Source organism: Lutjanus erythropterus, chromosome 21 (genome assembly GCF_056507025.1).
Source record: "Lutjanus erythropterus isolate fLutEry1 chromosome 21, fLutEry1.hap2, whole genome shotgun sequence".
In the NCBI taxonomy this organism is placed as follows: domain Eukaryota; kingdom Metazoa; phylum Chordata; class Actinopteri; order Lutjaniformes; family Lutjanidae; genus Lutjanus; species Lutjanus erythropterus.
Genome location: NC_139337.1, coordinates 16031511 through 16048851, shown reverse-complemented (window position 1 = coordinate 16048851; position 17341 = coordinate 16031511). Strand labels below are relative to the sequence as shown.

At 38.9% G+C, this 17341-nt stretch overlaps 1 protein-coding gene across 2 annotated transcripts in view; it reads right to left on the bottom strand.

Annotated features, from left to right (window-relative positions):
* Window positions 1–5855: 5855 nt before the first annotated feature.
* The window catches only part of mtrr (5-methyltetrahydrofolate-homocysteine methyltransferase reductase), a 65622-nt gene continuing 54136 nt past the window's right edge, over window positions 5856–17341 (bottom strand). For both annotated transcript variants that reach the window (XM_084746789.1, XM_084746788.1), the window contains exons 13-15: window positions 14127–14219; window positions 8806–9009; window positions 5856–6793 (exon numbers count right to left, since the gene is read on the bottom strand). In XM_084746789.1, coding sequence (XP_084602915.1) covers window positions 6649–6793; window positions 8806–9009; window positions 14127–14219 — 442 coding nt within the window. In that variant the 3' untranslated portion in view covers window positions 5856–6648. The remainder of the gene's footprint in view (window positions 6794–8805; window positions 9010–14126; window positions 14220–17341) is intronic.

Below are 17341 nucleotides of genomic sequence, written 5' to 3'. Positions count from 1 at the left end.
CTTTTACAGGAAACATGTAAATACGTGCAAGTGGCTAAAATACGTTTTGATGCTGACTCTGTCCACAGAAGTCGTTACATTACATCCTACACCAGTATTCCTGCTGCTTGTCCAAGCTGGGGACATGTGGACCGCCATCTACTGTAGGTAAAACACTGACTATGGATGAAAACCTTGTACAACTCCTGTTAAAAAAAAATCCAAACTGTGAAGCATCACTACAGAGGCCCTGTCTGCTTGTATTCTTTTCATGGAACTTTATTTTGATCTTTTTTGTCATTTCATTGTCTCTTTGAGCAAACATCTCACTGTGGGATCAAAACAAATATAAAACGTCAGTTGACACCAACATCTTTTTTATATTTAACTGACACAGATGGGTTATGACAGACAACGCATATGGAGAATGCGAAATTTTCAGATAACCTCTTCCTGTGCATTTTTAGGTATCCCCAGAGTGAAAAGTATTGATTGAGCTCCATGGTAACACGCATTCAGCAAATCCCACACAACAAATAAAAACAAATGTCAAATGCACGCTGTTTATCTTTCCATCCCTCTTTTCTTACGCCTTCCATCTTAGTTGTACATGCATCCCCTGTCCTTTTTTTCCTGAACAGTCTCATCTCAGCACTTAACCTCCAATTTGCATAAGTCATTATGGCTGTGAGGACTGAGGAGGCTATAAATTCTGCTAAGTGTTCATCCATCGTTGCAAGTTTAAAAATGCCCAACCAATTTTTACATTTCTTTGACTAATGGAGACAGAAAGAGCATCCATCGCAGAGACATCATTCATTCATTTGTCGAGGCAAGCAGTTTCTACTAAATTCATTTGGACATACAGAGCTTGACATGTGGGAAGTCTGGTTTTAAAAAGTTGCATGTAATATCAGTAATTATATGTTCAAAAGTTATTCTGGTATTTTGTACGGTATTCTTTCCTCAGTTGAATCTCACTGAAATATTTCTCCAAACCCTCGGGGAGAGCAATACTTTCTTATTGAATACTTTCTCCTCCTGCCAGCATCAATTACAGCAAATGTTTGTTCTGCTGAATCGGAAGCAGAAGTATCTCTGCTGCTCCATCAATAAACAGAGACCAGAACAACACGGGTATCTCACAGTAAGAACAGGAAACTCAATAGAGGAGCTGCGGCCTTTTTAGGAAAACATAGATTTTCCTCCAGCACTCCTGACAGATGCTGAAGTTAAAGTGTTTGTGCACAGCTGGGACTCCGGAGAGCGGGCCAACTGTGGCTCTCAGTGTGTATCTGTGTGTGTGTGTGTGTGTGTGTGTGTGTGTGTGTGTGTGTGTGTGTGTGTTAGCAAGTCCGTCATCGATGGCACATCAAAGAGCTGAGTTGACATTCCTGGGTCATTGACTGAGAGCAGCAGAGACAGAGTGGAGGCGTCCTTTTAAATGATAAAACACAGGTGAAGACTAGGCTGAAGGAAGCTGGAGGAGATGAAGCTGTCTGTTGACTGAACTAATGCAAGACTGGAGGACTTCTCCACTGTAGTGCATCTTTCAAAATCAATGAAAACCTCATCCTTCCAAAAGAAACTGTAATGCTGGGAATGCAGAATGAGTATTGTGTTAAAGAAGGATAAATCATGTTGTCATCTTTCACTGTTAAAGGAGCTATATGTAAGTTTAAGACAATAAAAAATGACTTAAAGTATTTGTGAAGAAATCACAGTTTTGACGTTATGTCAAAGATGTCTATGTACTGTTTCCCAGCAGCCTGGTCTCATTCCCAACTCTTGACAAGCGTTTTGTCACCGCCTCTCGGTGACTCATGCGGACATGCACAGTACTCGTTAGTGGCTGAGATGTACTGGCCTTTCAAGTGACTTCAATGTAAATTCATCCACTGCTGACGTAGTATAAAGAGGGAGAAGGCTGCATCTGGTGGATGGATGGCTCAGACAAACACACGACTTTCACCTAAGACACCAGGCTTCATGTCTCAAGTAGGATGACCAGATGAGAATAGGTCAAATTCGTGACGGGGGAGACGGTGTCAAGTCAGAAGGATCAAAATGTAAATCAGATTATTTGTCATTAATATGATGAAGGTCAGTTACAGATTCTGAGGATGACATGAAACACAGTGTCCAGGTATATGAACCATTATACACAGGTGACAAGTGTCTGACAGTCATTTAAAACATCTTTTCAGCAGCTAAGATTGTCATTTAGCTGAAGCAGGTTACAGACTTTTAGTTGATATTTTTATCACTACTTCCTCCCACAGTGGCAGCTGTACTCTCCATCATCTAGTTAAATATGATAGTAATGGGTTCAATAGACAAATATACTCAATTCTCAAAAATACATATGTTACAAAAAGAAACTGGATATTTTTCCAGTTCCACGCAGCGTACTTATTGTGACCCCACACATGGTCTTATCTTAAACCTATCACTCATTGATCCCTGTCATCAAACTACATTTTGTCACCGTTTTAATGTGAGAGAGACTCCAAGTTAGAACTAACATGTTGTGCAGGTAAACAGTACACTCAAATGTTTCTGATTTTTTTTTTAGGTGAAAAACAGGCAATGAAGTCACAGAACCATGTTCCATATTAGATCAACACTGCTTAGTTTGACAGTTCGATCTGACTTTGGTGAGTTTTTGTGTGTTCAGAAGCCACTTCCTCTCTTTTTATCCCAACCTTACTGAGTAAACAAAGTATGCATTTGTTTTGGTCTGAGATGATGGTTTCTACTGCGAAACCTAGTGACAGTGAATGTGGCATATAGTACCTTTAAGTTGGTGAAATTTCAAGGAAGCTATGCAGTTCATCTGGAAAAAAAAATATTTCCCACATTCCCTTCCCCGTTTCTGCCACACGCACACGCGCAATTATGTTCGTTTGCAAAGCCGGATCTCCAAAAGTTTTGTCCTAAGTTGGTTTCTGCTTGCCGTTTCCTCCTGAAACTACCACCACGGTTGTTTGAACTGCAGGCGTATCCACAGACCTGAGCCAAATGAATTGGACATATTGTCACTCGCCTAATTAAGGCGCACTGCTCGCAGAGCGCAGGGAGAGAGAGTGTGGGAGGTTCCAGTTACTCTCCTCATCATCACTACTTGTACTTTCTGCACCAAGAAGCCGAATGTTAAGCAGGTCTTTTTTAAAAAATCTCTCAGCTCATTGACATAAAGTGCATCTCCCCACTTGGCTCACTCAACGCTTCCATAATAACAGTCATTATCTTCAGCACACATCTTTCTGCTTCATTTAAGCCATTCTTAACAAGGGGTATCTATCATGGAGGTGCTGCCGTTCTGCGGTCGCGCTGACCTCCAGCACTCTGATTTATTCCCGACCGTCTCCTCGGCTCTGTCTTTCGCCTTCGCTGCGGGACAAAAAAACCGCCACTGTGAACCTTTTTTAATTATGAAGACATAATTTAAAACTTCATCAGTCCTCTGTGGTTGCTGGACAGGGTGACACAAGCAGCCGGCAGGCTCTCTGTCTTACAGCCGGGGTCATTTTTTTTTTTAAATTGAGATGTAAATAAGGGCAGTGCGGCTCAAAGTGTAATTCATGTTTCTAAAATTATTCACCAATAATGATCACGCTCGTGCCAGTTTGATGAAACTTTCCCTCTTGTTACAGCACACGTGCAAGCTGTTGTCAACTCTCCAGCAACAAATTGGAGTTTTGCAGCTAATGGAGGCCATGTATCATCATGTGTGTGTGCATGTGTGTGTGAGATGAGAGCATCATTATTTTGATTTTGTCCTCCTCTGCTCCGGTGACTTGGCGGCGCAGCAGGACACAGAGAGATGAGGGTGAGGGAGGAGCGCCCTGCCCCGCCTGGACAAACACGAGGACAGCTCTACCTGCGACGACACTGTATTAAACCAATTATTCACCATCAGGGATTGTTTTCTGCGACAGTGCATGTTTTGTTTACTCGATTCAAAAAATGTAGCGGATGGGATGTCATCGACGGCGCAGAGAGAGATTGTAAACATGTTTTTCCTCTCCCCTCCCTACAAGAGGATAAATAAAAAAAAAAAAGACTGCTGTTAGAAGATTTAATTCTAAGAAGCGTCTCTCTGGGGCTCTGCGCCGCGCTAAGAAGCCCACTGCAAAAAGCCTTCAATTAGCAGAGAGCGCTTTCATCTTCTGACCAAAGTCACCTTCAACAATCAAATTATCTCTAAATTTAAATAAAACAATCACTCTCAATCAATCAGACTTCATTAGCTCCCGGATTTACACCGCCTCTTGAACATGCCAAGAAAATTTACTCACCTCTCATCCGCACTTCAGATCCGCGTGCGTAAGGTCATCTTGAAACACACCTGTGTGCACAACAGAGAGAAAGAAGTAGGCAACAATAGTTGACGCTGAAATGTCTTTTAATTCCTCACCACACAAGGCACAGTTGTGTTTGTTTTAACCACAGTTTGTGAGATTTCAGTCGGGTTTGCAGGACTTAGGAAAGCTGGAGTTCAGTGTCTCCAAACTGGCAGTGTGCTGGGCAAGACAGACACAACCAACAGTCACTTCGATTGATTTAGAGCTGTGTGTTATCATTGAGATTCACGCCCTCTGGACTAATTTAACACAGTACAATGATAAATCACTGAAAATAGTTCTGTGTAAGAAACTCATTTATAAAATGACACTTTTTAGGAACACATGTATTAAAACCTGTCTTCCAAAACATGATAACAAGTTAAAGGCAAACTATAGGATTTTTCCAAAAACACATTGCATAGACTCATCCAAAAATAATCACTCTCAATCAACACCCAAGTGCGTGGCAGCCACTCATACCTTCTTATTTTCTCAACAGCAGCAACTGACAAATCCCAATTATTCTACCTTTAACTATATCTGCAGCATGTTCGAAGAAAATGTGATGATTCAAGGGGTGGGAAGAAAAACTGATTCTTAGATGCACCATGATCCTCTCCTGAAAGACTCTGTCTCATTGCAGAAGAGTCTCGGAAATTTCTCAACATCACGATCGGCTCTAACAGTTCATTACATTCCTCATGGCCGAACCATGTGAAATATGACAGATGTAAACATTTAAAGGATAATGGAAGTAAATTCATCTGTTTATTTTGAAGATGGATCATTTTAAATATTCTTTTTTTAATGTGGCAAGTAGTCACACAGCGAGAAAGAATAAATCATAAATCTTAAAGGAGAAATAAGGTTGTCCCTCTTTTTCAAAAATGAGTAAAGAAGTCCAAATAGTGATTAGGGAGCCATAAATGGTGTATTAGATGGTTGAATCCTGTTTTAAAATAAACAAATATGGTTGAAATGAGTTGTTCCCCCTCCTCCTTCCCAGACTTGAAGCTAAGCCAGTTTGAAATTAAGGATGTCCCATTGTCCCAGGGACAATAAAAACAGCCCATGGGACACAAAGATACAATGTTCTGGGCAATTGTGGGACAGTAGGGAAACTTGCAAATCCTCCGCTTTGTCAAACACATGCTTACACACAAAATCAATCACGTGTAGACCCCCACGACGGCACTTTAAGCACTTTGAGGTGTTGCAGCAGAAGTTTCAAGTTGCAAGGTGCCGTGGGGAGGTCTGAACACTTTCAGAGTCCTATGCTCTAAGTTGATCAGGTGTTTATAACCGTCAAGTGATGTCAAATTAAGCCCCGTATCCCTGAAACAAAAGCCCACTGCTCTGAAAATACAGACTATGGAGTTTGAAGTTCAATGACTGCCAGACTCCATTAACATAAGAGTCAGTTTAACCGTTTTAAACACCTACTCTTTCTAAAAGATTATCGATGTATTACATTTTCCTTAATCTCTGAGGACATATCATGATAATATTGTGATCTAGTGCAGTAAATAAATTACATATTTCTCATTTACTGTGTCAGGATGCATCAAAATACATTGATAATTGTTTTGTAATTGTTTTATAATTGCATCATTACCCTCAATCATAATCCAATCACAGTGTACCAAGACATTCCCACCCCTAGATGATACTACCTGATACTGGAGCAAACATGAAATGCATTTTCAAATCATTGTTTAGTTTTTTAAAAATGAGAAAATTTCTACTAGTTATTACTTCAGAGGTATACTGTGGTGTATTTAGCTGGCAATTACAGATGGTTGGGCACATTCCAAAACAAAAATAACTCCTGAAAGAAAGATTTCTTTCATCCTGAATGACAATAACCAATTTACAGTGTGTGTGTTGTTAAAGAACTACAGATTGCTGTGCTGTTTCCAGCTGGGCTGGAGCGATATCCCACTCTCAGCCTCATCAAAATCACTCCATCACAGCTGACGCAAGTAAATGCCTTTTCCCCAGACACGACAAACGAAGGAGGCTTGTCTCCACTAAAAGCATTTTCACACTGCAGGACCAATCTCCAGCACTATTGCCCTGACCAAGGTCATTTCTGTTCCAACAGCAAAGCCCAAGATGATGTAGTGAACCGATATCCCCGGGTCAGTGTGGTACACTCCATCTTGGTAGCATTGGGTGGTGTAAACTAACTCCGGGACTTCAGCATCCACAATTTTATGGTTCCAGAGGTTACAGCTGAGCATGCTGATTTTTTCTGAAACTGTAAAAAAAAAAAAGTCCAGTGGATGCTGCAAAATGCCCTTATCTCGTCAATCCACTGTCAGGCCCAGATGTCCTGTAAATAGCGTTTCTCCTCTCTCAGCCCTGCCAGTATCTTCATGGCATCCAACTGGTCCACCTGGAGCTCCGTTTTGATCATCTCTGTCAGGGTGTCGTTCACGTCTTTAGCCATGTTCTTAGCATCTCTGTTGAAGAAAAGATACGATAACATCAACAGAAGATTTTGAGACAGTCCTTTGTGAGTGTAAGCACAGTGGCAAGCCTGTATTTTGTAAAAGCAACAAGCATTGGCAGTCCAGGAGTGCATCCTGGGAGGAAATTGCTGAAATCTTTATCTTGCTGTTGCAGCATATTGTGGGAGATTCATCATCCCGTGGACCTGAAGTGATAGTTTTTGACTCTGAGGAATTCACACAGTTCTGATGTTTCAAAGATCATTTACTCAAAGGTGAGGTACACAGCAGCCTGGCAGTGATGAGAGAGAAGAAGCACACAAAAAAGATATTGAGCTACACAAATGTTGACATGACTTGTTCCAAGTCTGTGTGTGCTTTGCTTTGTCTTGTTGACTTAATACTGACAGAAACAATGTGTTGTGATGTGGAAAGGGGGGGTGCGTACACACTGTAAATGCTACAAACTGTACAAGATGTTGCATCAGCGTGAAGTCAGCAGTTGCAGAAAGTTGCTTGTGATAATATGCTCAGATTCAAAATAAGTGATAACTTGCCCTAAAGCTAAGAACTTCAGCACCCGCTGTTCATTTTTCATCGGGCTGACCAAAAATCCTTCAACGCTTCTACTGTTGCCATGGCAATCAATGTTGTGCTTAGTTTTAGTTTTTTTTTTAATAGAAGAGGGAAACATTGTGTTGTCTGCACTGAAAAAGAAGCAAAAAGGCTGATAAAGAGCGAGAAATTGGAGAAACTACGGTGGTTAATTAGTCCCAAAACCCAAGTGCATAAAAACCAGGCATGTGCGTGTGATAGAAATGTGTTTCAAAGTGTTTGCGAGTGAAAAAGCATCCTTGTGAGGGGTCAATTCTGCTTCATTTGCACAAATGCAATCCCACAAGCATGGGCCGTGATGAGGTCAAGCTCAAAATTACAATTATAGCAAAGTATACAAGTACAAAAAGCACTGATAAAATCAGGGGTTTCTGCAGATTTCAGGAAGGTAATTTAAAACTTTTTAAGGCCTTTTTATCATGCTCATACTGGGAAAAAGTACATACAGAGTTTCGTTTTGTAGTTGTTACAACATGGTGAATAGCCTACAAATTCTTCTCAAAAACATACTTAAAAGTGAGACTGAAGCTAAATCCAATTTTATAATAGTAATGTTAACATCATAAATCATGTTTTAAAGGCCATTTTAAGGCCTAAAATACAGATGATTGGATTTTATAACTTTTTTTTAAAACAACAACCCCAGCTTCATTTTTAATGAATCAAGTGCCTTGCTCCAAAGCAGTGGTAGTCATTGGCCAAGCAGTTATTTGATTTGATGGCCAGAACAATATTAGCAGAAATAAAAATTACACTTTCATATCTTATAGATTTATCGCTTATATTTGCACACACTGTAAGTCTGCCGTCACTTCCTTTACTGTGAATTGTACATGATGGATCTCACTGAAAATGAGGAGGAATATTCATGTGCACCCTCTAATCTTCAAAGAGATTCATATTAAACTTCTTGTCTACCTGTGAAAAATGCTTCCTCCTGTTTCAATCAATCAACAAACATTAAACCTGATCATTACGATGGATAATTTTCAGACTCTGTTCTGAACTCTGCCTTTTTGTACTACAAAACTACTTTACACTGTTTGTTTTTTTTGGCCAGGTCTCTCTTGTAAAAGAGATAATGTATTTCAAGAGACCTCTTGTTAAAATGAAGGTTTGTAAAAATGCAATTCAACTGTGTACAAAGAAAGGCATCAACACAGATTTCCACATAAATCCAAGGCTTTAGAGATATGACAGTGATGTGACAAAAATAGAGCAGGCATGCAAAGATAGCCAGAGCACAGAAAAGAGCTGCAGGTGAGAGGCTCTGCAATCCTTTCACACAGAAGCACCAGAAAATGACACAACAGTGCCAGGTGAACACTGGGATAAAGGACAAATTAAGGTTCAAATACAATCGACATCTGAATTATTATTATTATTATTATTATCAGTGTCAGTCTTACCCGCAGACATAGAGGCAGCCAGTCTTTTTGAGCAGGATGTCAGTGATGTGTTGGCTGTTCAGAAGCAGGTTGTGTTGGACGTATCTGCATCGTCCTGAAGAGTTGGCGGCCTCCTCCCCTTCCTTATCCTCCTGGTCATCTCTGGAGAAAGACACCTTGAGGTGGCTCAGAGTACCGCTGGACACAAAGCCCTCCAGCTCCTCTCTGGGCAGAAACACATCCAAAAATTTCAGGTTATTATAAACACAATTTCCTCCAAGGTTGTTCCTAATTTGCAAAAACTTTTTCCACAGGTAGAATCAAGAGAGCCAGGATGCAGTTGCTGATGAGCTGAATGGCAGACTGACTCTGTGAGACAGCACCTGTCTATGGTTTTGTGTGGAAAAAAATACCTGTTTTTATCATAATGGAGAAATAACTGTAGAAACTGCCGGCCTATTAATAGCAAGTACCGGTATTCAACACATTTTTCATACTGACAGTTTATCCTATGACACCAACACTCCCTTAAGATATTTAGCAATAGCTTCAACTGCCTCACAAGACATATGACCCCCAGAACATTTCCTGAGAACAAAAAAAACCTGTCAGGCTTGATAAAACAGAACACTGATGGGCAAAAGGTCTGTGCAAAACTGTGCCAGACAACCAATTTATCTTGTTTAACACAAGAAGTGCAAAAAATATGGATTTCATAAGCAAGGTTGAGTCACTGTTATAAGCATCTTTTTACAATCAATCCTCCCAGCCTTGCAGTTGGGTGTAACCTTGCTCCCCCCATCTGTGGTCCGCTTGCCAACTACTCCTTCTTCTGCCTCAGTGTTTTTACAGGGCCTGGGGTGCTATTGGAAAGGAAGGAAGGAGGAAGGTGGTGAGGGAGTAAGGGCTTACTGTGGCTCAGAGCGTCTTGTTTAAACTTAAGCAGTCGGAATGAGCAGAAAACACACACCACACACACACTCTCATAACAAGCTGTAGCTCCGAGATCATGGGTGAAGGTCTTCGCCTCAGGGGTCTGTGTTTTGCAGTAACCCCAAGACTAAAATAAGCCATTTTTCAATAACACACTGGCACTGTGGTGTGAATACTAAAGGTAAAGATGAGAATTGTTTTGTTTGTTCTATGATAAACATCCGAAATTGTTGCTTCTCCTGCAATGTTTACCATCTAACCTTTACATTGATTAAAAGACGTCTCATCCTTTTGACCAAGAGATGTGATTGCAAAGGCTGTTTGAACATGAGTGTAACAACATGAATAACAAGAAGGAGGAATGGCGGAGTCTTGTTTATTTGACGTCTGAATATGAATCATCACAGATTGATAGCCGTGTGTGCAGAAACTGGGGGATGACAAAAGACGGTTTATTACTGAGAAAAAAACACCACAGTGGAGAGTTTCTGAGAGCCAAAACCTGCCAGGCTCCTCGGAGTGTTTATCCACATAACAGCCTGTGGCAATATCCCGGACCCTAACGCGAACCCAGCAGGCCTTCCAGTTGTGTTTCCCCTACAGCATGAAATCACTCGCCATAAAGAGGCTGAGGAATCGGGGGGGGGGGGATAAGTGCAGCAGAGGGGAGAGGGGAAGACAAGCTTGATGTGACGAGCAGGCAGATTGGCATCAACCTCTCACAGGGATGTTGAGTGCTGCGGCTGATTGAGGCACACCGTTTTCGTTTGTTTTCTGGCTGGTGGGAAATTCAGAACGCCATCAGAGAGCTGGCCACATCCTGGCTCGACATTTTGTAATATTTATAAAAATAAAAAGCAATTTTTGCTATATTTGTGCAGGTTCAAATATCTTTCTTTTTTAAATCTTTTTTTAAATTATTGTTGTGAACAACACAGAATTCTTCTCTTGACATGTTATGTACTTGTGACCTCTCTCCTAATAAATATATTCTTGGACACAGGCAACGTCTTACTCAACCACTTCTGTTTATTTCTCTCTGGCATTTCCAACATGAGTTATCAGTTAACAAACCCATCCTATGCAGTCTGGTTGGTGTCCACTAGCACCTGTGTGTTATTTTATACTGGATGAATTTGCTTTTGGACTCTCTGACATATTTACCACAGTCAGACAGAGTTTTTAAACACTCCTCTTTATCCAGTGTACATCCCAGGTCTGTCTGCCATATTACTTTCAAGAGATCACAACTACACCTTGAACAGTTCATTAGTTGGTCTGTAAAAGACAGAAACACAAAGGCGCTCTGCCGATTAGAGGAAGACCACAATGGGATTTCCATCCACAGCCCTTGAGGTAACACACTGGAGGATTTTTTTTCTTTTCTTTTCTTTTTTTTTTTTAATCTTCTTATGTTCAAATTTCTACTTGCGGCCACTGTTGGTTTATTATATAGGATCATTCATAATTTAGCACCACAACCTCTTAAACTGTTTGCAGCAACATGTAGAGCTGGCTCAAGGTTAACAAGAGCTTCTACTAGAGGGAGCTGTTAACTTAACTTTCGGTCTCCAACATTCGGGTAAAACTGCTTCTCAGTTCAGGCAGCCGTGATGTGAAATTCTTTACCACTGAGTATCAGAGAGAGCAGTGCTTTTAAAACATTTACAGTTAGTTTGAAAACATAGTTGAAGGACAATCATGTCTGTAGGCACTGAGCTAAAAACACAAATATAGCCAGTATTGGTATTGAGTTTTTGGTTGGTAATTTTTTGTCTTTTCTAGTGTTAGTTTTGTTCTTCAGTTGTTTGAGTCAGGGTGGTTGTTTTGTTTCTTAGTTTTCTTTGTTGTTCCACAAAGTGTAGGTTTTGATTTGCTAAAGCAGATCTTTCACCTGCGCATCAGTGGTGGCCTGCGCAAAGAGCACACAGATGAAAATTAACTTTTATATCTATATCTGGAACAATACACGTATTGTGCATTGTCCTTGCTAAAAAACAATAAAATAAATTAAAATAAACAAACCCCTACTGATGATGACTTCAGCTGAACTTTTCTTTTAAAATCTGGGACGCTGAACAATGCTTCAAGCTATGCAAAGCAAGTTTCTGCGTTCTCAGGCAATGCTAGACATCAAATTGTATTTTCTTTCAGAGGTATCCAACAGAGATGAATGCGGGCAGGCCATCCAACTGCAGGTATGTTGTTCTTTCTGTTGCTAACCTATTTAAATTGAGTACAACTCTTCACGGGTGGCTCATAAAACACAGACTAATCGCTTTGGTCAACACTGTGGGGGTGTTCATCAGAGAAGCCCACACTGTGAACAAACACCGCCTACTACCTGGCTGTGAGTTGGTATTTAACTAAGGGATAGAGGAAACAAAGGGGAACAAACAGCATCCTCTGTGATCTGTTCTTGTGTGATTAAGGATGCTAATCCATTCACACTATTTAATCCTGCAAAAGAACTCGATCAGTACGCTGGCATTGAGTACACGCGCGCTGCTGATACTAGCAAGAGCCGATCAATTAGTGTGCAGTCAGGACAGAGTAAAGCCAAAGCAAACTGATCAGAGCAATGATCTGTTCACAGGTTGGTGTCAGTTTACGGTGCTTTATCAAAACAAGAGGTCAATCCGATAAAGGTAGCGTAATATTTGTACAGTTTAGTTGGATTCAGTTTGTTTTTTTCATATTGAAAACACTTGCCCCCCTTCTGTTCCTGTCTAGAAAACATCCTTGTGTCAGAACTGAGCAGCAAACCAAAAACTCTCCATGTATGAAAAAGCTGAGTTGTGGTTTAATTGCATTTAATCTAATCTGCAGCCAGTACTGAATATGCTTTACAAATTCGAATCCCTTATTAAATCTATTTTTTTCTATATTAATGGAAATTATATATCATCACTTTTTCAGCTTATATGTCAGACTTTTTTTGCAAACACCCACTAGGGGTGAGGCAGTTCTCCAGATCCACAATTCAATTTTAAAGTCACAGTTTCATTTTTTCAGTTAAACATTTTTTAGCACCAATGGCTAGCACTGTTAGATTATCAAGTCTTGATTTGTTAAGGTCAACAGATCATTGGTTCTATCAACTGTCATTTACATTTCCAAATGTCACATAACAGCCAGTAAGTTATGCTTATGTCTAATGTTTGGTGCTGGGCAGGTTGTGTACAATGGGTTTTTTGTTTTTTTTGTTTTTAAAACAGCTACCTACTGCGCCTAGAAGATAAACTGATGAAAGCAGTGAAACTGAACCAAAACAGCACACTTGTGGGCTATAAAACCAAAACAATGAGCTAAAAGTTGCTAAAATGTCCCTTAGATCTTCAGAGTTGAATGATAATGAGAAATAACAATATAATAGAAGAAGAAGAAGTCTTGATGAGTGACAACTTTTGCATAGTCATTTGGTTCATTTCTAATATAAAAATATTTATTACCGCAGCTTTAATATCACACATTTGCTACTTGTTTTGCACATGACTTTTGGCTGATAAATAATAAAAAGAAGAGGAAGATTTCATGTAGAGCTGTACCCAAGTCAGAATTTTGTCAAAAGGATTTTCAATGATTTGTTCCCTTTTTTCCAGTTCAGTGTCACACTAAACTCCTGTATCAACCTACACAAGTATGTTTTACCTTTAAGAGGAAGTAAAAGAGCACCACCAAGCGTCTCTCCTGCTGGACCGTCGACCGCTGTCAGCCCCTGTCCAGCATCACGCTGCCCTCTGTTTCGATCATCCCCTCTCCACTTCCATCAATTTTAGTTTTGTGGTTTGTGGTGATTTTGAGGCTCGGTTTGTAAAGTTTACAGCCTATGACACTCTGTGTACAATGAAGCAGCTAAGGTTTCACTTTCTCTTGTTACTTAACCACAAGTGCATGTTGTCACATTAATTTTTTTAAGTGCACTGTAGAATATCAAATTATATTAATGATTCCCCTTATTTATAATTTCTTATTGAATTGTTATCCCTTTACATTGTTGTAAAACTTCAACCTATTTTATCCTGTTACTGGAATGCATACTGACAGAAATGCTTATCAGGATTCTACCATAACAAAAAGTCACATAACCTTGATGTAATTTCCTGTCTTGAGTCACAATTACATGCCAATGCAACAGGATACGGTTACCCGGACTAATACAGCTTTGTATGTTTGTTTTCTTTACATACATCTTATAATCCATCCTTGAGCCAAATTCATTCAGTGAGATGTTCATTATGCAGGTCAAAAATTTCAATACATGGAATATACAGTGGCAAGGTGAAGTGGGATGTGGGTATGTAAAGCAGTATAGCTAACTCACAAAAGGGTAAGGAAATTACACATAGAATATGTATGTATAGATGAGCGGATGTGGCACTGAACTGAAAAACAGGAGCACAACTTACCTGAACAGGTAGTCTCGGTCTCTGTGGCGACAACCGAAGAACAGCCAGGTCTCGCCAAATGTGGCGTCTGGATTCTCCTGCCTCTGCTTCTCTCTGAAAGTCAAACAGCAGATGTTAGCGGTCAATCAATACCAACAGACGACTGGACCAGATGGAGGAGAGGGAGTCCTTCCTCGCAGCAGAGGTTAAAGAAGAGTAGTGACACCATTAAGTACTGTCTGCAATGACAGAACACTCAGTGCCACAATTGCCTAATGCACGGAAACGACTGTGCGTGCTGCGGCGATGACATTATATGTATTATTAAATTTCACCCAAACAGAAGGATAGATCCCATCACTATAAACAGTTACTGAAAATGAAACGGGGGCTTGAGCTTTGTGTGTGGGTGTGTGTTTCGTGTATGCTTGTGTGTGTGTCCAACTGCTTGGAGTGCAAAAAAAAACTGCTTCTGCAAAACTGATTCCTCTTGTGGCTTGGAAGTTTGGCAAAGCTCCCAGAATCCTTTGCAGGCAATGGTAAGCGCAGTGGCACAAAGCGGCTCTGAGGATGCTGGTATCTGTGCCGCACACCTGCTGCAAAGGTGACAGCTCTCGCCCAGATAACAGTTGACCCCCAACCTTTCATGATGCCATCAGTCAGTTGACTCTCTAAAGAGTCGAGCATTATCTGTTACCCCCGTCTGGAGGGAGGAGGGGAGATGAGAAAAGAGAGAGGGGTGTTGAAGTGACCAACCACGACGAGGGGCTGAGGAATGCCACAGCGAGGCATTGAGACTGGGCCCTTTGTGCTGCGCTGCTGTACTCTGAGGATAAGGTGCTGCTTCCCCTAAATCCCACCCTTTGATATTCACCGACAGACTGAAACATGCTGTGTGTTTTCCACAAGACACAACATTTAAATGCCTTCTTGTGCTTGGTGGAGTTGTGTGGTGTATAAACAAGTGCTAATACACTAATTTAGTGCTGAAAAAGTCAATTAATCGATTCGTTTGAGCAACCGTAAATTAATCGCTGACTAATTTAGTAATGATTATGATCACACAGACATTCAGAACATGCTCAAACCAGCAGTGAAAATATTACTCCGATCAGAGTTGTTTTGTTTTTATTCATGAAAGTAAATCTCAAACACAGTGGGCCTCTATGGACTTTGACATCATGTTAGCCTATTTCTTTTTGTTAACCCTCTATGGTACACATTATGATGCCAGTGAGGGAAAAAATGTTTGGAGTGTTTTTATGTCTCAAAATAGACTAAATAAACATAATCTGAAGAAATTTTATTTTTATTTTTATTTTTATTTTTGGAAGTTATTGGGGTTCGTTGCCTGTAGGCAACATTGTACCATAATGGTGCATAAGTGAAAAAGAACGTTCCTTTTCCAATTTGAACATTGTTTATTTCATAAACATATGAAAAAATATTCAATAACATCAAGAAGTCATAATTCATTTTAAATTTTAAATTAAAAAGAATTATAAAAAGAATTTATATATATATATATATATATATATATATATATATATATATATATATATGTATATATATATATATATATATATATATATATATATATATATATATATATATATATATATATATGTATGTATGTACATATGCTCATATGTATGTATGTATGTATGTATGTATGTATGCATGGTCATATGTATGTATGCATGGTCATATGTATGTATGTATGAATGTATGTATGTATGGTCATATGTATGTATGTATATATGCTCATATGTATGTATGTATCTATGTATGTATGGTCACATGTATGTATGTATGCATGTATGTATGTATGTATGCATGGTCATATGTATGACCATATGTATGTATGTATGTGTGTATATACGTATGGTCATATGAATGTATGCATGGTCATATGTATGTATGTAATATGTATGTATGTATGGTCATATGTATGCATGTATGGTCATAAGTATGTATGTATGTATGTATGTATGTATGTATGTATGTATGTATGTATGTATGGTCATATGTATGTATGTATGCATGGTCATATATATGTATGGTCATATGTATGTATGTATGTATGTATGTATGTATGTATGCTCATATGTATGTATATATGCATGGTCACATGTATGTATGTATGTATGTATGCATGTATGGTCATATGTATGTATGTATGTATGTATGTATGTATGTATGTATGTATGTATGTATGGTCATATCCCTCTATGGTACACATTATGATGCCAGTGAGGGAAATGTGTTTTTATGTCTCAAAATAGACTAAATAAACATAATCTGAAGAAATTTTATTTTTATTTTTATTTTTATTTTTGGAAGTTTTTGGGGTTCGTTGCCTGTTGGCAACATTGTACCATAATGGTGCATAAGTGAAAAAGAACATTCCTTTTCCAATTTGAACATTGTTTATTTCCTAAACATATGCAAAAATATTCAATAACATCAAGAAGTCACAATTCATTTTAAATTTTGAATTTAAAAGAATTATAAAAAGAATTTATGTATATATGTATATATGTATGTATGTATGTATGTATGGTCATATATATGTATGTATGTATGTATGTATGTATGTATGTATGGTCATATGTATGTATGTATGTATGTATGTATGTATGTATGGTCATATGTATGCATGTATGGTCATAAGTATGTATGTATGTATGTATGTATGTATGTATGTATGTATGGTCATATGTATGTATGTATGTATGCATGGTCATATGTATATATGGTCATGTATGTATGTATGTATGTATGGTCATATGTATGTATGTTTGTATGCATGGTCATATGTTTGGCCATATGTGTGAATGTATGCTCATATGTATGTATGCGCATATGTATGTACGTATGTATGGATGTATGCTCATATGTATGTATGCTCATATGTATGTATGTATGTATGCTCATATGTATGTATGTATGTATTTATGCTCATATGTATGTATGTATGTATGTATGTATGTATGCTCATATGTATGTATGTATGTATGTATGTATGTATGTATGCATGTATGGTCATATGTATGTATGTATGCTCATATGTATGTATGTATGTATGTGTATGTATGTATGTACGGTCATATGTATGTATGTATGTATGTATGTATGTATGGTCATATCCCTCTATGGTACACATTATGATGCCAGTGAGGGAAATGTGTTTTTATGTCTCAAAATAGACTAAATAAACATAATCTGAAGAAATT